The sequence below is a fragment of the Parasteatoda tepidariorum genome, chromosome 10 (assembly GCF_982258835.1).
Source record: "Parasteatoda tepidariorum strain Cologne lab strain chromosome 10, Ptep-v5.0, whole genome shotgun sequence".
NCBI lineage: Eukaryota > Metazoa > Arthropoda > Arachnida > Araneae > Theridiidae > Parasteatoda > Parasteatoda tepidariorum.
Genome location: NC_141764.1, coordinates 46569084 through 46592951, shown reverse-complemented (window position 1 = coordinate 46592951; position 23868 = coordinate 46569084). Strand labels below are relative to the sequence as shown.

The following is a 23868-nucleotide window of genomic DNA, read 5'->3' as shown; positions in this document are numbered from 1 at the left end:
TTAACTTTGCTTATACAATTTTGAAAGATTTATATGATTTCATTTCACATTTATTTCAGTGATTATTACTTTTATTGTCCATAATTATTCTCAATTTGTATTAAAAAATAAGAACTGAAAATGATAAAAACTTTTAAACATTAAAATTTAAAAATATAATAAGCATGTAGAAGTATTATAAAAATTTTGTTAAACAATTTAAAGTACTTTACTAGATTTTTTACAAAAACTAAAATCTATTTGTAAAACAAAAAGTTCATTTGAGATTTCTTAATTTTTCTCCAGTTTATATACCATTTTTTAAGTCTTTTCAGATATTAAATTTCCTTTTTTAAAAATTTATAACTTAATTATTTATATTTTTTGCTGTTTAATTAAAGCAAGTTATTAATTATCTTTAAAGTCATATAATTTAGATTTTTCTTTAAAAAGCAATCATAATTGAATGACTTTAAATATAATTTATCCCACTAGCACCAACAAGCCCTTTTAATTAGTACTTTGAAGAAAAGGCACTATAAGTTGTAGAAAATTATTTTAAACTTAATTAAATTTTTGACACTTCAAACTATTTTATGAATTTTTAATTAAGATTATTATTTTTAATTCAAACGAAAATTTAAAGGTTTTTAGACTGAAATTTTCTTATAATTTTTTTGACATGGTGTTTAATATTAATATTAAAAATATCATTGGAAAATTGCAAATTAGGGAATAAATGGGGTATACCAATTGTAAATGTTATAATATATTATCTAGTTTAAACATTAATATTATTTTCATATTACTTCAATGTAAGTAACATTTGCTTTCTTTATACAAAGCAAGTTCCACACAATGATAGATTAAATTTTTTATTTCAATAGTTTTAAAAAAAAAAATTTTTAAATCAAAGTTAAGATTAATTCAATAGTTTAAATTTTTTTTTCTTTTTGATAGATAACCTTTTTCTTTTACAATACATTAAGTTAGCCACCAAAACCAAAATATGCTTGCATTCTATTCCTATAAGATCAGCATTTTCACTTTCTACATTTCACAAAAGAATTTTATTCGTTAGAACTCGCTTATAATGAGGCCTCATTTAGCAATATTACAACTTTAAAGAAGGTAAATAGAATCTTTTGCTTGTTATAATGTTATAAATGTATTCCTTTAGCAAATAATTTTCTCATTTTTTCTACCATTTAACGAGAAAAATAATTTAAGAAGCACAAAATAATAAAAAACTTTTGTGCGTTTTATTCTTATGTGTTAGTCTTGATTTTATACTTTTGTATTTGCTTTAAGTATTTTATATTGTATTCTCTTCCTGAACTTTGGCAAAACCTTTGGGGTGCAGAGAGAGCAATTTAGACATTTGTCATGCTTTCTCGATAGATAAGGTTTTGCATTTATGGCTTCCGGAGCTGGTACCCCCTAAAGACGTCAGCTTCAGTTGTCATCTTTTTTCCTAATTTTCATTGTTTCTTTTGTTTCACTTAAAACAACTATTACTGTAACATCATTACAAATTCTTGTGCAATTTTTGAAGCCAGAGAAAATACAGATGATTAAACATTAAATGAATTAGGTGCTTTACCAAAAAACTTAAATTAAATAAAATTTTGTAAAGCTAAACAAAGTTAGATTTCAATACTTTCCTACAATTCCAAATTTTCACTTCTTGATAAATATTATCTAGAGGCTATTTATGTAAGTTTATGTTCTAAATTCATTGTACGAACCATAAAGTTGGATTTAAGAAGCAACCAGATTTAGCAAGCATTTTTGGATTTCTCAGACTCATCATTAAATGCAGGCCATTCTGTATTTTAAAAAATTTAAGATTTGTTTTAAAGACATGAATACTGTTTTCAGAAATTTTATTATTTATTTTAATGTTTCTAAGATGTCTATAATCTAAAGTGTAGAAGTTGAAACCTTCTTAAATTACTATTTGGTACCTTGTGAATAACACAAAATTTTAAAATTCTCGTTTTTAATGAAGTGAGAACAGTTTTGAAAGCTAATAAGCATGGATTTGTGATTGCATGAACATTTATTTTTGGTTTTCATAAAAGCAACCATAATTAAGTGATTTATTCTTAAATAGGATTGGTCGAAATTAGCAAACCTATGATTTTGGATGTGGATGATGGTTATTAAATTGTACACTTGATGTTTTGTAAGCACAGATTTCAGTTGATTTTGATGAGTATGGTTCGCAATTTAGCATTCTAAAAAATTTTATAAAATAAATATATTTTATATGTAATCTTTCAATCTAATTTTGATTATTTTTGCTACTGGTTATTCCTTTAAATGTGTGTTTTCCTATCATAACTATGATTCACTTATTTATCAGTAACTTGTTTTATCACGCGACTTAGTGATACAGCATCAGTAAGTGATCAAATAAAAACACATTTCACTTCTATCTATGAAACGACATAGCACTCCATGTAGGAAAAAAAAATTGTAAAAAATGATCACCAAAAACCTGCTGCATGGAAGACACTGCTATCCCATTTGTTATATCAACAAAAATTATGTGAAACATCAATCAGAATTGGAGCTCAGGATAACCCCAAATTTTAAGTAATGCAAACAGGAAATATTCCCAATTAGTTGAGATTAACAGTGTTCATTATTATCATTTTTTTAATAGACATGACATACTTAATGAAACAATGAAATTTTGAGCTAATTAACTTATTAAAGTTTATTTTAAACACATAATCTTCATTTTTTAAGTCGATCATTATTTTTTCAAAGTGGAATAGCTTTTAAAAACTATAAAATAAAAAAAAATAATTAAAAATGAGTGCTAATATGGACTTTAAATTCCAAATAAATGCTTCATTTCGAAGATCGGTTTAAAATAAAAGCTCCAAACTGAATGCTATGAATGAAACTTACTTCATTTATAAGCAGTAATAATTATTTTAGTACTCTAGCACACAATTAACTAAGTTAGAAATCTACTTTGATAAGGATTTGTTTCAAAAAAGTTCAGTTTGTTTCATTTTTAAAAGAATGTTTTGAATAAACGAAAAGACAAAAAGAAAGTGGGCAAATTTAATAGAAATAGAATAGAAAGAAGAAAAAACAAACAAATTTTAAGCACAGATAATAGTGCACCATAAAATGTAGAAGAAGAAAAAGAATTTTAATTCCATTTCAATCTGGTCTTTTATTTTTGCATTGTAATGCAAACTTTACATTCACCTTTTCATTATGAGAAATATGATATATAAGAATTTTAAATTTCTCTTCTACTACAAAATTTTGTAGTATATAAAACTTAACCCGAAAAGCATCCTTAATTTTATTTATTATTTTTTCTATACCTTATTTTAAAAAAATAATAATAATTTATAAAATTATACATTACTTATATTTATTTGCTAAAAACAGCTTGCCCAAAGAACTATGTTTTTTTAGAATAATATCATTTTTTTAGCAAACACAGATATAGATGTCGCATTTTATGAATTTTTTCGATTTTTGAAATTGATTTTTTTTAAAAATAAAATATGATATTCTAAGCCACTATTTGAGTTATAAAGCCACATCAATAAATTTTAACTTAGGTAAAATTATTAAGTCTAATTATTAATTAAAAAAAGTTAACTGCAATATGAGCTGTACACAGCAAATATCTTCCTTATGAAAAAATATATATAATATTGAAACAGAACAAACTTAACAATTTGTTGTCAAAATGTTTAACAAAACTTGCAACAAAGAAAACACCAATAATGATACAACTGAACAATAGCAACAGTTTTTGAAAAACAATTTAATAACATAAAATAAAAAAATTTATATAACAAAATAGATTTTATGTAGCAAATATATATATATATATAACAAAAATAGTTACAAGTAATAAAATATCAGCAAATTCATTCAAAAGTTACTAGATTCTGTTTAGTAATTTCGACTGTTTACATTCTAAATACTCCAAATTCAGTATCTGGTATTTTTGCATTCATGGCAGCACTCAAACTTAATCCTAGAATTCTCCTAGTATCAACCGGGTCAATTATACCATCATCCCAAAGTCTATAAAAGAAATTAGTATGGTGTAAAAAACTAGTTTTGATAAATAAATTCTTTAAAAAAAATTCCTTATCAAATAACTATAAACTTAATAGCTTAAGATCAGAAAATAAAAAAACAGGGTTAAATGTAAAATCACTCAATTTAAAATGTGACTTTAATCATAATTCAAACAACTTCATAAATAACAAAGTGACTTAATTTCCCAAATGCAAAACATTGTTACAGCTGCTATGCTGAACCAATAGTTCTGGTTCTGAGTTGTCAAAACATATTCATGGAATGAAAAATGATTTCCATGATATTTTAAAATATTAAAAACAATTTATCACATCTAAAATCTACCTTAACCTATCTAAGAATATTTCTAACAAAATTTTTACTTATAGATTAAAAGTTAAAATTTTATTGAGGATTTAAAAAAGTTTTTCCTAATTTATTTAAATTTTGAAAAAAGTAATAAACTTCTGAAAAAGACATCTAATTTTATTTATGTAAGCTTTAAAAGTCTATTACGCCAAATATTAATTGAGAGAAGAAAAAAAATTTCAGCAAAAGCAATGCTCTTCACAACAACAAAATTTCAATAAAATTGAATAAAAAAACATGTTTTCTCCAATTCTATCCTCACCAGAAGAATGTTTCTTTAACTTTATTTGTTACCTAATGTAAGCAGTCTATTTGTTTTTAGAAGGTAACTAACGCTCTTTGGAGCAAATAGAGTTAATGTTCCATCGGATTAAATTTGAGCCTTCGGCAAGCCTGCATACAAACAGTTACAGTCAAGTTCTGTTTTAAAAGAGATTAATGGTAGAATATAGTAAGTAACATTCAGAAAAAGGGAAAAATTTTGTGTTTGAAAACATGTTATGCCTATATGCATAGTCTATTATTTTCTTACAGGTCATTAAAAAAGAACTATTTTTATTGGAAAAAATATGTTTCGTAAAATTTTTGTACCATTACAATATTTTGCTTTGTAAAGAGCTTTGTACCTTTAAAATATTTTTTTTAAGTATGATGTCTCTAAAACTGATGAAATAAATTAAAATATTATGTAAAATATTCTTTCATTAGATCTTCAATTATTAATATTTGGTTTGATAACTCACTTATAATGAGCAAGTTTTTTTTTATCAAAGCAGAGAAAACACAAGACAAATTATTTTAAGACAAACTAAAAAAAACAACAAATTTACAAAAGTGCTTTATCATAAGGTTTCAGAAATGGCTCCATAAAATATAAACTCAGTCATACATTGATTTAAATGAACAACTAAAGAGCATTATTTCATTATAAAAATTTAAACTAATTTTGCAAAGTTTTATTATTAAAATTGCAAATACACCTGAATGGCGATAAATGAATTTTTAAATAAGAAATATAACTTAATTAAAAAGAAGTTTTTGACTGTAAAAATCGGAACAGTTGAAAAAAGGACGTTCACGGAACAGGTTACCAAATTATGGCAGAATGAGAATATTCACTCTCTAATAAACGTTATTTAAACTATAACTTTTCAGGCAACATCATGAAAATTATTCTGGAGGAAAAATTCTATTATAGAACAAAAGGATGTATAAATGCGATATAAGATATACACAATCTATAGATATATACATATATAAAAAAATATTTATATATATTGTCAAGGAAAATGGAAGAAAATACAAATAGTTAAAATTTTAAAAAGTAGAAATGACTCTACTTTTGATAACTTTTATAAAGTAGCATTCAAAAGAAATAAAATTTTTTCACCTTGTTATAAACAATGATCTTGGCCATATCGAGAAGCAAAATACAAGATTTTTTTCAAATCTATTCAAATTAAATCTGCAATGATTGTTTTTATTGAAATTCTTTATTAAATTTACTCCTATCTGTATTTAATTTCTTAAACTACTAATGAACATATAATAGCTATTAACAAGTTCATTTGGGACTTGGTATGTTAATTTTTAAATAAATGAAAGACTGATTCATTACATAAATATAAAACTAATAATTATTGAATATTTGACTGAGTTATTATCCCCCACAAAAACAAACATATTGAAAAAAGATATGAAAAACTTTGAAGAATTTAAATATTAAAAGTTATAAATATTAATTTAAAAATATATTAATTTTTTTTTTATTTAATTATAGTTTTAAAGTTGAGAAATTACCTAGCAGATGAATAATATGGATGACCTTCTTCTTCAAATCGTTCAATGATAGGCTCTTTCAGAGCTTTTTCTTCCTCTTCTGTCCACTAAAATAAAATAAATAAAGTCAGTATATTTTGAGAATTATACATTTATTTCTGACTATAACAAGTAGAAAAATAATACACTGCCTTTAAGTTTAAACCTATCTTTTAAACCTCAAATGATATAGCAGCAATTAATAAATAAATTCGTTTGTCAATGAAACCAATTAAAACTTCAGAACTTTAAATTTTTTGGGTGACTTTATGTACATGACTGAAAATTTTAACGCTATCAAGCTGGAGAATGGCTATACTGTGGCCATTTTATTATGTACTCAATTTAATGAAATCATATTAGAATATAAATACAAGCTATGTCTGACACAAAAATAAAAAGGAAATGAAACAAAATAAAAAGAGGAAACATTACTATGCCTTAAGTAAATCTGTATTTACCTGAAGAAGGCAAACCCCTCTAGAGGTTAAAAAAAGTGTTTACTATGGAGAAAAAATTTTGTCGATGAGAGCCAATTACTGCACGACAAGTAAAAATATCAAGGTAGCTTTAGATGCTTAGAACAATAGCGTATCAAAGAAGCACATGATGGTCATAATGTAACACAGCATATTTATAAAAAAAATTTAACTTTTAGCAAGTAACTTGAAAGAAAGTAAAATTTGTATAAGTGTCTATTTTCATACATGCTAATACAGTTCTAATAAGCGATGTTTATTGCCTTTTCTTATGATGTGATAAAGTAGTGAATTAAACTTCCAAGGACAAAATCTTCCAAGTTTATGTGCAAGATGAATATCAAATGAGAAAAAATATTTTACATTTTCTACCACAGCTATTGGGAATTGAAAAACACATGTTCATGTAATTGATTCTTTTACAATAATTTTTAAATCACCTAAAATTATAGCATATAACAAACCTAACAATAAGGAATATTACTGAAAGAGAATATAAATTATGAAGGGATGCAAGTAAAAATTTTGAAAAATTATCTGACTAAATTGAAAAAATTTAAAAACAGAAAAAATTAAATACAAAATGTTTTATTCAATTTTAATTAAATGCTCAAGTCTTGCCTTAAAACATTATGACAAACAACTTATCAAAGAAACTTATATGCTAAATTAAACAATCTGTTCATTATCAAGAAAACTTATATGCTAAATTAAACAATCTGCTCATTAACAAGAAAACTCATATGCTAAATTAAACAATCTGTTCATTATCAAGAAAACTTATATGCTAAATTAAACAATCGGTTCATTAATGAGAAAACTTATATGCTAAATTAAACAATCTGTTCATTAACAAGAAAACTCATATGCTATATTAAACAATCTGTTCATTATCAAGAAATTTTATATGCTAAATTAAACAATCTGTTCATTATCAAGAAAACTTATATGCTAAATTAAACAATCTGTTCATTATCAAGATAGCTTATATGCTAAATTAAACAATCTGTTCACTATCAAGAAAACTTACATGCTAAATTAAACAAATTGTTCATTGTTAGTGGTTACTCATTAAAACAATTAAGGTAATAGAGAACTCATTGAACAAAAACAGAAAAAAAAGTTAAGCATCTTACAGGTTTTCCTTCTCTTTTTCTCTGATCCCGAGTTATTTGAGCAAGGACATTAGCAGCTTGTTCACCACCCATGACAGAAATCCTAGCATTTGGCCACATATACAAGAATCGAGGCCTATAATACAGAAATAATTCACTAAAAAAGTTTATATTTTAATGAAACATATATTACGTAAACCAGATTCCAAAATATAAAAGTTCATACAAAACTATAAAAGATAACAGCTTTCAACAGAATGCAAAATCTCTAATGATTAATAAAACGTTAAATGTGCTTTGTAAATTCAAAAGAATCTTTCTTCTCTATTTCTCGGAATTTCATTACAAAGCTATTAAAATAAGATCCTATTAAAATAATCCTGCCTATTAAAATAACATCCCTTCTGAGAACATTTGATTTTATAAAGCAGCCGATTTTATTTAATGAAATATCTACACTTACTATAGAACTTACTTTAAAAGATAATTAATTTTAACAAAATTCAAAATCTCTAATGATTATAAAATACTAATTGTGTTTTGTAAATGCAAAGCAATATTTCTTCTCTATTTAATATGGGAATTTTATTACAGTATCCACCACCTATTAAAATAGTATCCATTCTGAGAACATGCAATTAAAGGCATTACAAAGTTTTGAAAAAAAGCCTTTGAATTAATAACTTCAATAATAAGGGGTAGGGTATAATAATTAAATAAAAAGTAGCAAAGTAGACAGATAAATATTTAAATATGTAAGTTACATTAAGCAAATATTCTTCTTTCTTTGAGTACTTCTGTATTTTATACTTATTTAATTTAAAAAAAAAAAAACAGGGTATAATGTCTCTTGTAATACAAAAAAAATATATTTCAAGAAAATTGTTAAGAAGTTTTAATAGAAAAATAAATGTATCTAAAACTTAGATGCTTGTAGAATGCGTCTTTTCTCATTTATTACTCAAAAGTAAATAAAAAATAAATCAAAAAGTATTTGTTATTACAAAACAGACAAGCAATTAAAAAATTTTCAATGATATTCATAATGTTTTTAAGCAATTCTGAGGCTAACTTTCATTGTTTAATAAGCAATTTGAAGTGCCAGTTTAACTTTTTTGGTGCCATTTGGAGCAATAACCTTTCTTTGCTTGGAATTGTAAATAAAAGTTGTCTTTTTAATGCAGCATAAATATTATGAATAATTATAGTGCAGATTTAAGATAATCTCTTAAAACATTTTTATTTTGGAACACAGCGAGAAAATATTAAGTTTAGAACAAATATGTTTGTTTTTGGAGGGATAATTAAGAACATATAAAGCAATCTAATCTTTATTTTTACAAAAAATTCAAGTACAAAAGTTTAATTGCAGTCATTATTTATAACTTACGAATATGATCTGCCACACATTCCATAATTCCCAGCACCATAAGACCCACCAATAATTACAGTTAATTTAGGAACTTTGGCACATGCAACTGCATTAACCATTTTAGCACCATGTTTAGCAATTCCTCCAGCTTCAGCTTCACGTCCCACCATAAAACCTACAGAAAATATAACACATTTTAAAGTACCGTAAATCAAAATGTGGCTCTATACAAATAGAAAAAAAACATTAAAAATTTTAATTGATTTGAGTTATTCAATTTTCTTAAATAAAAGTTTAAGGTCTAATTATAAGCAGAAATGCAGCATCTTAATCCTTTGACTAAAAATAGATAGGTGAAGATACAATAAATGATGCCAAATGGGGATTTAGTTCTAAGTGATCTATTAAAGCTGCTAATTCAAATCTTTAACCTACCAATATTTTGATTTTTAAAGAATATTTAGTAGCTTAAAATAATTAAAGTCTAAAGAAAAAAATTCAGGAAATTGTTAAAAATCTTTTAATAATATATTAAAAGCAAGAGAAATGTGCGAAAAATTTGGTTGGCAGGGAAACTAGTGTCAAAGAAAATTTGGCAAGTATGATAAAGCTAGTAACATTATATTTAATAATTATAGATTTATAGGTAGCAAATTTGCGTTTGTCATTTTTATGTATCTAATCTCGCAGTTAAAAATTCAAGTAATTAATAATAATTCTCGTAATACACAAAAAATTAATCAACCCCAATAAACTTTTAAATTAAGCTTTTAAAAAAATGTGTATAATATACATTCATAATCAGAAACATTTTAATGAATAATACCTGTTATATTTTGGAGAAAAATTAAAGGAATCTTTCTTTTACAACATAATTCAATGAAATGAGTAGCCTACAACAAAAATACAAAATAAATTAACGAAATTCAAAAGAATAGGCACAAAATGCACACAAATTAAGCACCAGTATAGAAACAGAAAAAGAAATAGATAATAACATACAAGACACATAAATAACATTGTTTTAATTTAACAAATAGTTGACAAAACATAGTTTTAATTATCCTTGTGTAGAGAAGTTTTACATTTTTCTTCTTTACAACTAAATGTTAACCAAGCTCAAAATAAAATTTCAATATTACACATCATTTTTTTTAACAAGTTTTGGTAAAACACACCTCGCCATGGAAAAAACTTTTTAAAGCTCTGTAAGTTAAAAGTTAAAGCAAGTGCATCATATAATTTTGATAGTAGTCCCTTGTGGCCCTTCCTTTCCAAACGTGCACACCAACAAAAAATAAATATCTGCAATCTGTTTGTTTCCATGGTTAATGTTACTTTTATGTAAAATTAGAGATTTCTGGCATCAATAGGTAAACCAGCAATACATAAAATGCTTTATACTTTAAAATAAATATACTTAAAACTAACATCTGTTTCACATTTACTAAATTATAATATTTTTTTTTTATTTATAAACAATAATATATAATAATAATATAATTAAACAAAAGAATTGTTGAATTAGTACACTCATCAACGTATATTACCTTTAATGCAGATTCAGAAAATAATACACCATTATTTCCAATAATACCAACTGGATATCCATAAAGCCCAGCAAAACCTAAATAGTTTAAATTCAAATTAAAGTTTTATAAACATCTAGCTAAAAACACAAAAATATTTTTTAATATATTGGCTAATTTATTTAATAAATAAAGTAAAAATGTAAACGTAATGTGAAAGAAGTAATGAGGAAATAAAAAAACTAAGATGTTACTAAAGCAGAGAGATTTCAACTTTAAATTTTTTTTAAAAAAACTAATCAATATTTTTTAAATAACCAATCTATATTTTGTAATTTCGAAAATCATGTAAAATAAAATTTTCTTAATTGACATTTTGGAAAATGCATATAAGCTGTATATAATAAAATAGTATAGTAAAATACACAAAAGCTTTAAATATAAGCTGTGCCAGTAACATTGTATAACCTTATAAATGCTATAAAAACAACACTTTAATTTTAATTGTTAACACAAGATTTAAACTAATTTTTCATAAATAAAAAGAAATACCAAATTAAGTAAAAAATTAGTCAGATACATCATTATTATTAAAAAGAAAAAACAATAATCATTTTCAATATTAAAATAAGTAGGTACTATAATTTCAGAAAAAAGAATATTAAAATAGCAATAAATACGTTGATAATGCTAATTTATTTACAATAATTAATAAACTTTACCTGTTATTAATGTATCTCCATATAAAGCTTTAAACTCATCAAAATAGCTACCATCAACAAGCCTGGCAATTACCTTTAAAAAAAAATTTATGAAAGGTTTGTTTTCCAAAAATTTAATAAATACTAATATTTTATGACCTCAAATTATATAAATTAATTTTAAAAATTTTTACTTTAAAAATAATTAAGAAATATATGAAATGTTAAGATTTCATAACAGTTATATCAAAATATGGCAATAAGATATGAATACAGACTACAATGCTAAGTTCATCTTAACTACTTATGTAATTAAATTATGATAGCTCTTCAATAAATGAAAACAAATATACCTCTCTGACATCAAAAGTTTTTTTCAAATTGTCACCAACAATACCATATAAATCATCAAGAGCATATTTAGGTTCTTCAGATTCAGAAATGGTAACCTTAAATAAATAAAAAGAATTTTATAGAATATTAAAGTAAAACATTCATCAAGGATGAAGTGTTGTTACATCAGAAGTAAGTTTTTTCAGCATCAAAAGTATTAATAAACAAATTTACAAGAAAAAAATTTTTTGTCTATAACAAAATAACTTACATAAAAATAACAATATCTAAGAACTTGGTTTAAAATTTCTATAGTGTTGTTGTCGCATTTAATTTTATCACATTGTATGCAGAAAATGTTTTTCATTAGCCTCAAAAACACTAAAAATTTCATTCTTTGTCTTTCTGACTGACGGCTGATGAACTAAAACCATAGAAGTATAAAATCACTCTTATCACACACATAGCCACTCGACTACTTAATCACATGTAAGATGAGAGACATTTAAATAGGCTATTTTTATAACTTGGAAGCATAGAGACTTCAAAAACTTCAGCTTTTGAATTAGCATCATTTGATAGATATTTTGAGAGATGGACTGCCGAAAATACTTTAATTATCGGAAGGGGTAAACAAAATCCTCATAACACAAAGACACTAACAGTTTACAGACACTTCTTTCCCTGGTAAATAAGCTCAGTACTAATTTGTACATGTATGATACTCGCAGGTATGTGAAATAATTCCTGGCTAACATTTTTCTTAAAAAGTGTTGTTTTTTTAATCAGCTCTTAGTTTTCTTTTTTAATATTATTAGCTAGAGCTTAAATTTAATCAACCATGTATTTACAATTATTCTGACCTGTATTTTTTAAACATGGATAAATGCCTAACAATTGGGATTGTTAAAAAAAACTGCTAACTTAATTAAATAATTCCAGTTATTAAACAAATAATAGTACTTGCATAAAAACAAATTAAGGTTGATTAGTAAGTTTAGAGTCATGGAAGCATAAGTGCAAGTAGTGCCACAGCATACCTACAACTGGGCTTAAAATTACTAATTCTAATGTGAGTCAAAAGCTAGATCGGTGTATTAAAAAAAATTGTTCTTAAGGTATGAGAAAATGTTGATATGATGATTATCTCCAATAATGAAACCAAAGATACATTGAAGTTAACAAAAGAGCATTATCTCTAAATTTTTCGCACTGGGGCAAAATGTGTTGAAAAGTGGTTTCTTATCCTTCAAACATTCTGATGCAGGTTTATTTTAAAAAAAGGTGTTACAACATTGTACAAGTCTGGTCAATAAACAAGCAACTAAAATAATTTCAGGAGAAATTAAAGCACATAAGTAAAATAAAGTTTTCATTATCGATTTAGCAATCATGAAAAATGAAAACATATCATGAAGTGTATTTGTCATGTGAAATTTTTAATCAGAATTATAGAGAACATTGACCTGAGACATTGAGACAGATTATCATAGTATGATATATTTTTATTTGATTTTTATATATAATTACATAAGAGGCTTGGGAAGCAGTGATGATAAGTCAAGAATAAAGCAAGAAAAAATGGGGAGAGAACTGTTACCCAAAGATGTGTATCTATTACACTTCTATTAAAAGTATTTATTAAGTTTTTTAAATTGTTATTTCTAAACAAATATTCAAGCATTTTTTTTTTCAAACTAAAAATTGATGAATATAAAATTATGTAGTTTAAAATCGTGTAAAACTTTAAATTCAAAAAAGTTTTCAATCATTATTAAATTAAATAAATCATTATTAAAATAATAATTAATTATTAAACTTATATTTGCTGGAAATTATCTTTCGGTTAATGAGTTTTAAAATTTCGTACATATTTTGTTTTGATTTATGCAATCATTTAAGGAGTTACGGAAAAAAATAAAAATAATAAATCATTATAAAAATAATAATTAATTATTAAACTTATATTTGCTGGAAATTATCTTTGGGTTAATAAGTTTTAAAATTTTGTACATATTTTTTTTTTTTGAAAAAAATAAAAATAACATTAAGCTATCAAATATTTTATTGCTTTCTTCATTCTAAACTATTAGAACATTTTTCAAAGTGGGACAATCATACAAATTTTTGATGTTAAAACTTAAAAGATAAAAGTTTCTGTTAAAAGTAATATTAATAATAACAATATATTGTGTCAGTTTAATGCTAAAAGCTAATTATCATAATTTTATTGTGAAAATTATACATTTCAGTACATGGAAGTCTGATAGTTTTGTCAGAAGTTAAATCAGGGTATTCATAGTACGTTTTTTGTGATGCAGTTAGGTAACTTAAGCCGTAAGTAACCCCAAAAGTTGTAACATTTAAAAAAAGTTTAAGAGCTAATTTCTAATCAGGAATAATAATTAGAAAATAAAATTCACAGAATGATGAAACTTAAAACAGTACACTATACTATGCTTCAATTTTAGTCATGATGACACAAAAAACTGAAAAGTTGCACTTTTACTATCAGTTTCACATAAAAACTTAAGCTAATCTGAAAACAAATATAGAATTAAAAAATATATATATTCGTTTTTTTCATTCAATTTTTTTTCCATATTTAACTTTTTTTTAAACACTTTTGCACCTCTACCTGCAGAGAATACTAAGTTTACTATCATATATTTTAAACTATCATTTCAAAGTCTGAACAAAAAAAAAAGGGTAATTCTATACAATTTAAAAATGACTATAGAGCAGCAAAATTTATATTTAAAAGAAAATTTATACACTTTTTAACAAAATATGAATAGCCTATAGAAATAGATATCTTCTTATTTTTACTTATCTGCCTCTCATTCAATTTAGCTAAGTCACATGCAAAATTTTTTCACTGTTTAGAAACAAAATTTCATGTATAACACTCGTAATAGACGTTAAAATTTTTTCACAGAAAAATAAATACTTAGCACACAAATTTTAAAAAATGGCATGGCTATAAGATATAACTAAACTTACCTCAGGTGTTTTTATCCTGTTCAAATTTTTAACAATTCTTCTAGTAATATGAAGAGCATGTTCATCATCAGTAGCATAGTAATCTGTTACGCCTGATTTCCTGGAGAAAAAATTCCCATAAAAAACCTTAGGTACACAAACTTAGTTTGTCTTAGTATACAAATTTATTTCTCTGAAATAAATGACAAAAGGGATTTTAAAAAAATTCATTTATAATTTTTACATAACTCTGCATATTACATTTTCTATAAAAACCTCTTCAATTACAAACCTGCAATGTAGATCAGCACCACCAAGTTGTTCAGCAGTTACTTCTTCACCAGTTGCTGCTTTCACCTAGCAAATATATCATTGTTAAAAAATACCTTTATAAATCATCCTAAAACTAATTAGAATGAGAAAACTAAAATTAGAAAAAAATTAAAATCAGAAGAAAAAAAATTTATTCACTAGAAGTCATCATAAAACACAATTAAAAAAATATAATTTTACAATAACATTGAACTTTTATGGTTTCAATTTGTTAAACCGCAAATCATAGAGATTAAAACAAATGGGACAAAGTATAAAATTTATCTAGGGGGGAAAACAGATATTTAATCAGTTGTTTCTTGAAAAATATGAGATTACAAAATAACCGTAATACTATGCATTGTTTTTATTTTAATAATAATATACCTATTGGTAAAAATAGAAAATTATAAATACAAATTTAATTTGTTAAATAATTCTAAGTACAACAAATACAAATACAACAAATAATGGTCCTAGATACAAACAACTCATTAAAATGTAATAAAAACCACAGGAGAGATACTTAGATTTGATTATGCTTAGATTTGATTAGATATGATACTTAGATTTAATTTTTTAGAGATACTTTCTTTGATTATCTTAATGTGGACATAATCATTGAGAAAAAGCAAAGTCTCTTTTAAAATAAAGAACTAGTACAATTATTTTATGGCTCTATCTCAAACTTGCATCAAATATTTAATATTCCAAAATCTTTCTACAAAAATAATATAATATAGTATTCTGCAAATTATAAAGTTTGATACCTTCTGCAACCAGACATCATAGTATTTTCCGAATCGCAGAATTTATAAAGGAATGGATGAAAACTATTTAAAAGTGTAAGGAGAAATAGATAAAAGTTGTAAACTTAAAAAATAATAATAAGTTCCAGGTAAATCTTTGAAATTAATAAATAACATATTATTGAAAATTTACCAAAGGTGGTCCAGCGAGAAAAATAGTTCCTTTGTTTTTTACTATGACACTTTCATCTGCCATTGCTGGAACATATGCACCACCTGCAGTACAACTTCCCATAACTACTGCAATCTAAATTAAAATTTAATTTCATAAGCAGTTCTTTAAATCAATACAAGTGCAAAAAAATATATATATTTTCCTCAATTATAGAAGAATGTACCTGGGGTATGTTTTGAGCAGACATGGTAGCCTGATTGTAGAAAATTCTACCGAAGTTTGTGATATCAGGAAAAACATCAGCTTGTCGAGGTAAATTGGCACCACCAGAATCAACTGTACAAATAATTATTTATATAAATAACCATTAAAATTCATTATTTAATGTACATAAAATATATGTAAAACTCACATTAAATTGGTATTTAGATGATAGTTTATCAGAGTAAAAAAAAATATCTGATAATAATTACAATGCTTTTAAAAGTTGTTTTTGAAACAATTAATAACAATATAAGAAATATTTTTCAAAATATATTAACGATAGAAATATATTGCTTATTTCTTATTCATTTCATCACCAGATATACTAATTTGAAATAGTCTCATGAAAATATTTCTGTCAAAAAACCATCGTTTCAAAGTTACTTATTGAGGCTGAATTATTGACAATTGAGGCTGAAATTAATGTATATCATTCTTGGTCATTATGTTAATGTTCATGTAATGTATGTACATGAAATGTGCTAGTAAATTTGATTAAAATGATACATTTATAAACTTTTCATGAAACAGAAAGCTGTTTCTGAAATTTTTATCCAAGTATTCTTTTCAGTTTTGTATCAAAGTATTTTTATTTTAAACAGTAACAATCTTAATATATAAGAGTTTTTAATTTAAAAAAGTAAAATAAGAAATTCAAATAAAACAAACAAAAAAATATACAACACTAAAAAAATTATTACAAATAGAAATAAGTAAAAGAGAAAATAAAACAATTCGGTTAATCGGCACGCTGTATTTAAAATCATGTTAGCAGAATTCGATTTAATATTGCAATCTATACATAACAATCATTAATGGTTTTATAAATGACAACAATGACATGTAATAAGATAAAAATCAACAATGACATGTAATAAGATAAAAATTTTATAGTAAGTCAGTTATGCAAGTTGATTTGATTTAGTAATAGGTATCAAGTTCAAAATACTACAAACATTTATTAACGTATAAAAAATTGCTCAGAGAAATAATAAACATGAATATATGGCAAAATTTTTCTTCTTGACCATTAATTATTCTTGATATGTTTTATTTTACTTTAAAAAAATTTATATCTTTAAAATTAATTCAAAGCATGAATCATTTATCGAATTATTTTCACAATTTCTGGAAGAAAAATAGTACGCTTACAGAAGAAGCATTTAATAATTGTATTAATTATAAAAAGAATAAAATAAGTTAACTTTTATAAAGTTTAACATGGTTTGGATTATAAACTGGCTCTTACGATCCAGAACCCCTCCGTTCAACAGAGAATATTGTGAGGATAAGAAAACTCTGATATTATACAACTTTATTACATAAAATTTCTTTTCAATAGAAGTAGGAATCAATTTAAAATTGCTAACCAAGGTAAATACAAGGAAGATTGTTCTCTTTGGCTATTTCTTGAGCTCTCAAGTGTTTCTTAACTGTTAATGGATAATAGGTCCCACCTTTAACAGTGGCATCATTAGCAACTACCATACATTCAGCTCTAAATAAGGATAAAAAAAAAATTTAAATAATAAATAAATTATACTTATGATTAAACAATAAAATAAAACCTGCATTTTTACTATAATCATACTTGGAAACACACAAATATTTTTTCAAATTTTAATTAATACAAAATAAAAATGTAAAACGTTTACTTAAAATAATAAATGAAAATTTTAATAACACTTACATGAATTCAATCTGAACAAAATTTCAGATAAAGTTTAAAGAAAGGGAAAAAATAAATAAAATAGATTCATTCATTAATATTAAATTCATTAAAATTTCAATGCTAACGGCATATAAAAAATTTTCAAAGACATAATTCAGAAGAAATATTATTTGAATTCATCAAATTACCTTTTTTAAAAAAAATTTAACACTTTTAAGTTTTGGATTCTCCAGAAATTTTCTCTTTATAAATAAAAAAAATTAGAAAACTAGCTGGATCTTTGAATTTACCTTTAAACACTATTTTTTAAGCTTTAAAACAACTTACTATTTTAAATTTATGCAACAATTATAAAAGCACATAACAAAAAATCCCAGTGTTAAAAAGGAAATACATTGTGTTTAATTTTTTCCCCAACTAAAACGAAGAGTTTAACAGTTCCCTAAAAAATAAAACTGTTTGTTACATAATTTAGGTACATATTATTACATTAAAAAACTTTTGTTTGTAAGAATTGGCAGAATTCAAAATTTAATTCTAAAGAGTAGAAATTTAATTAACTCATATAGTGGCAGTACATTCCAAAACCAACACATTAATCCAACAGATCAAGTGCATGAAAATACTGTGGGTTAGATGCGGAAAGAAAAAAAAAAGAATAAAAAGAAATTCACAATTCTTATAATTTAAAAATATGAAAATAAAACAAGAACATAGTAAGAAAAAGTTCTATAAATATAAATTGAATTAGTGCTAGAAAAACCAAAGCTCTCTTTAGTTTAATTCTACACAATTTTTTTTAGATTGGTAATAAATTTTGCAAGCAGCAGTCAAGAAACGAATGAAACTTGTATTGTAATCCAGCACAGACGCCCCAATTAAAATTTGAGTACTCTAGCTAATTATAAAGTAGTTAAAATTTTGATTGATTACAGATTATGTTAATAACAGTGAGGAAACCTTTGAAACTTGCCTTGTCAACAAACAAAAAACTCTCATTGAAATTTAAACACTCCAGAATATCAAAATTTGACCAGAATTTTGACTGATAGCAAATTCTATTTAGTAATAAAAAAATTAATTATGTTTGAATTGGTCAAGAAATTATTGATGCTTGTATAGTCATCAAAGCTCCAGTAAAGATTTAAAGGTTCTGTGTAACCAGAAAATGTCTACATTTTCCTTGCAGGATCAAAATTTAGCCTCAACAGACACCAAAATCAGTCTATAAATATGAAAGCTATTAACATACCATGCATATCATTTCATGGAAAGATAAAATAATAAATAATTTACCCATGTATCAAACCAATGCCAGTTATTATCCCTGCAGCAGGAACTTCCTCTGCACCATATACTTGATATGCAGCTAACTGGCTCAGTTCTAGAAATGGAGAGCTACATGAAAATTGAAAGAATTATACTTCCAAAATACTTAAAAATAAATATTTCTATCAATATCTATAGGATAGCTATATTAATTATATGCTTAAAACAAAAAAGGTTATTAAATAAAAAAAGGAAGGAAACCAGATTGATGCAATATAGAAATTTTCCGCATTAACATGATAGAGCCGAACATTATTCTTATTCTTTCTAATATATTTTACTTAAATGATGGATGTTCCATATTGATAACTGGAAAGAAGAAATTGTGTATTTAAAATAACAAGGAGATATTAGCTAAAATAGAAAGAGAATCAAATTGATTAAATAGAGAAAATTTCTACTTTAAAGTGAGATAATTGTACTTTATTAATTTTTTTTTCGAAGAAAATTTCAACAACATTCCAGATTACGATTTCACTATACATGGCAATACTTCAAAAATATATATTTATTCAATTAGCAATGACACTAACATTTTGATAGAAAGTATGTCATTTTGTAAAACAACAATGTATCAGAGTATGTTAAGATTTTGTAAAAAAGCAAAACAACATACAATACACAAATATATAATATATATTGTAGCTAACATCTCAAGATTCTTTTAATGCCAGTCTGGCGCATAAGACTTTAAGTCTCGTCCTTCATCTCTTACGGTCCAAAGCAACCTCCCCAGCCAAACTGCAGCTAGACCATCTAAGTACATCTCTTTCCCTCATTATCTTTCTTCACCATGTTAGTTTCGGTCTTCCTTCATCCCTCCAGTGTCCTGATGAGAGCTACATGAGGAAATTCAGTAGCAGGCATTCGCAGAAAGTGACCCATCTACGTCTGTATTACCCCATCCACAGAATGTCAAAAGATTTTGAAAATCCTGCGCAGAACTTTAGTTTGAAAGGAGTTCAAGGAGTTTCCTTGAGATTTAGTAAATTTCCAAGTTTTGCACCCATAAAGTAGGACGGACGGCTGTAACTGTTGATTTGAAGATGAGAAGTTTCAACTTGATTGTTAACATTGAAGAGTTCTAGATTTTACTTAATTAATGTCGCTATTGTTGAACTAAAATGTAGTTACATTTAAGGAAGAATTTTAAAAAATTTAGATCTTAATAAATTAATCAATTTGAACACAGAAATATCGTAAAAAATTGTTGTTTAATTTATCAACAAAATCTAATTTCAATAATATAGAGCTTCAAGTTTGATATTTCATACTAGAAATCATTTTTGGAAACAAACTATTGAAAAATTATAGAAAATTTGGAAAAGTACATTTAATCAATTTAATAATATTTTTTTTAAAAAAATTTTTACAATGGTATATTATGTATTACGCAAATAAAATTTGAGTCATAAACAAGCAAGCTAGGAAGGAAAATAAATAAAAGTTATATGAAGTCATTTGAGTATGCTAAGTAAATAGAAAGAAACGCAATTAGCATTTTCCTGATTTTTAATATGAAAGATTTTCTTGCTTTTACTTAAAAAGTAAGTCTTCTAAAAATCAGTTTTACATTTTTTTTTATTTTACTTCCTTTCTTAAGATATAAAAAAAAGACTATAAACAAGTACAAAATGTACTAAACAAAATCCAATTTTTAAAAACTGTAAATATGAAAGTTTTAATAACAAAGAATACCAATTGAAAATTTAGTTATCAAAAAAATAGATACTTTTCAATGTATTTTTTTCATTATGATAAACAAAAATAAATTTTTTATGCAAAGTTAAGAAGAATACTGCACAATGAGACCAACAAAACTCAACTTTCAAATCCTAAATTAGTACAAATGTACTATTTTGTATTTTATTTTTATATATATATATAAAATTGAATCTTATTAGGCAAAGAACATAGTCATATTTAAGTTAATAAGAACTACTTTTGAAAGAAAGAAAAAAGTGCAAAACTACCCTAAATCAAGAAGGCTTGAGATTCGTTGTCGAGCAAGGAGCTTTCCTTTAGAGGTATGACGTATGATAGCTTTTTCTCCACCACCTAAGTAAGAGTATGGTAAGACATTGAAATTAGATATTTAAATTAATAATCAAAAATAAAAATCTAAGAGTATTAACTAATTGCTGGTAACCTTGGGATATATGTTGAATTTTTCCTCTTAAATCAGAAACTAAATTTTGCATATTCACATAGTTTTCCTGAAAAATAACAGCACATATATTAGGCTTCAGATATATTATACATTTTCATACACAAACATTAATTATGTGCAATTTTATTGTGTAGTATAATTGGATATATCACTCGATTGAATAAAATAAATTTTAACAGGTAAACCAGTCTAATTATACTACAAACAAAAATAGTAGGTCAGTATCTTTAGACAAATAAATTTGAATCTATGGATTGAACAGTAACTTTGATTCAAATGAGTCAATTGATTAAACTGATTTATATCATATAACAATTACCTAATACAAATATTATACATAATGTTAAAGTTAAATTTTGAATCAATATGTTTAATTTGTCATGGATTTAAATATAATTTCTTTTGAATTTGTAGATTCAAATTAGTAACAGAAACGATTGTTACAGACGATTTGGCATTTAAAAATATTATACTCAAAAATTTAGGTAAATTTCTGTATTGTGGTCTGTTATGAGAACTACAATTGTTGAATGGATTTTAATTTTAAAATTCATTATAATTTATAATCATTTAAAAAAAAAACAACTTGAGGTTTGGTCAGGACAGCTTATGAGTTATACTCTTTCAGCTGGTCCTTTTCTATGATTTTTCTTTTAGTTTCTTGCAAGCTACAGCCCAGAAAGCGCCAAAACTTTGTGAGGGGATTTTCTATATTGTGATCTGCCGTACTAATTAGAATCTCCAAGTCACCAAATGAATTTTAAACTAGCAAATTTCTTTTTAAAAAACATGTTAGGTCAGACAGGAGATTTCTGTATTGCGATCTGTGTCAGAATAATTGCCAAGTCTTGGCAACTTCCGGGCAATGGCCCACTAGAAACTAAAAAATCATCAGAAAAAGCGACCAACTCAAAAGGTATGACTACAAAGATCCACATGTCTTTTGTGAAAAAAATTCACAAGCTTAAATTCTATTTGGCACCTTCTCAATTGTAGTTGGTGCTACAGATCACAATACAGAAATATCCTCAGTCCAGGAGTGGTTATGAGTTATATCCTGCGAGCTACACCCCATTCAGTATCTTTTTTAGTTTATCGCGAAACGCTGATCGGAAATTGACAAGGCTTGACAATTATTTTGTTTGTTACTGATCACCACACAGAAATCTTGGGGAAATTTCCATCTCCTGATCCGTGGCAGAATAATCTCCAAGTCATAACAACTTCCAGGCAGTGGCCCGCAATAAGCTAAAAAAAACATCTCAAAAAGGGACAAACTCGAAAGGTATAACTCATAGCTATCCCCAGGCAAACATCTACATATTTTTTTTAAAAACATTTGCAAGTTTAAAATCTATTTGGCACTTTGGCGATTGTAGTTGGCGCTACAGATCATGATACGGAAATATCCCCGAAAATTTCCATTAATTGTTTAAAACAATTAATTTGGAAAGTGAGTAAAAATGATAATTCGAATCGCAAACTCAGCAGAATATTAGTAGTATTCTCCATTTTAGAGGTATTGAGATGAAATTTTAAAAAAATTGATTACATTTAAAATTTCTCGACCTCTTTAGATGCATGTGATGGCAGTTTGTATCTTACAGTAAACAAATAAAATAAATGCTACCTAAGTTAAACGATATACAATTTTTATACTATAGAATGATTATTTACTTTAAATTCAGGAGTATGTCGATCAGGTTCAGATCCAATAACAGAAAAATTATCTGAGTGATAACTTTTAACAGAAAGAAAGTAAGCTTGTGAACAATAATTAGTTTTATTGGAATATCTTCCTTTAGTCCATACACTAATGTTTCTTCTAAAAATGTTATTCAGAGCCATAATTACAATACTAATATGTATCGTATATATTCTAAAATGCTTCTACTGTGATAATATTAATAATTTCAACAGCATTAGCGTTGGATTAATGTGACATTTCTATTGCAGTGAACAAAAAATTAATTTTTCACTTTCCAACATAGACTAACCCCTAATGTAGTCCCTGCTTTCCAAATACGATTGTTTACATTTGCGTGAGCATAGTTACAGTTAGAAAATTCTATTGTGATATTTTCTTATATTCTGTCTATCAATAAATATTTTAAAATCTGGCAACAAAATTTCCCAACTTATTTAACTGGTGCTGCTATCTCTTATATAAATAAGAAACTTTTTTTATATAAGAATTTACAGAAAACATTTCATGTTAAATATTTAATTCAATTTATAAACTTTATTGAAAAGTGATTGAATTTCTTTCATGCTTCTTATTCTTTCTTCTTTATTTGAACAAATGTTTTCTGATAACATTTGGTTTAGATCAACAATCAGTAAACTTTTCTCTCAAAAATTAGTACTTTAAATTGCCCTAATGATTGTATTTATATTTCTATCAACTCAATTCAATCAAAGAAAAAAAATCACTTTTTTTCTGAAACTGTCC

General features: G+C 25.2%; 1 protein-coding gene across 1 annotated transcript; it reads right to left on the bottom strand.

Moving 5' to 3' along the window:
* Positions 1–3764: 3764 nt before the first annotated feature.
* Positions 3765–23509, bottom strand: Mccc2 (methylcrotonyl-CoA carboxylase subunit 2). The gene is made up of 17 exons (XM_087153027.1): positions 23094–23509; positions 21396–21462; positions 21220–21304; positions 19214–19315; positions 17616–17743; positions 16205–16317; positions 16000–16113; positions 15038–15102; positions 14767–14866; positions 11784–11879; positions 11452–11524; positions 10751–10827; positions 10027–10093; positions 9219–9375; positions 7850–7964; positions 6217–6302; positions 3765–4050 (listed from the first exon to the last, which is right to left on the bottom strand). Exons 1-17 carry the CDS (start codon positions 23262–23264, stop codon positions 3933–3935), a joined length of 1734 nt encoding a protein of 577 aa, XP_087009153.1. The 5' UTR covers positions 23265–23509; the 3' UTR covers positions 3765–3932.
* Between the last annotated feature and the right edge of the window lie 359 nt (positions 23510–23868).

Bases quoted from the DNA above. Each gene is read 5' to 3' on its own strand.
- Mccc2 (XM_087153027.1), bottom strand. From the start codon at position 23,264: ATGGCTCTGAATAACATTTTTAGAAGAAACATTAGTGTATGGACTAAA. The intron at 15,103-15,999 runs GTAAATTTTCAA...TATATTTGCTAG, and splicing joins TTCTCGCTGGACCACCTTTG to GTGAAAGCAGCAACTGGTGA. The intron at 11,525-11,783 runs GTATATTTGTTT...TTTTTTTTAAAG, and splicing joins AAACTTTTGATGTCAGAGAG to GTAATTGCCAGGCTTGTTGA.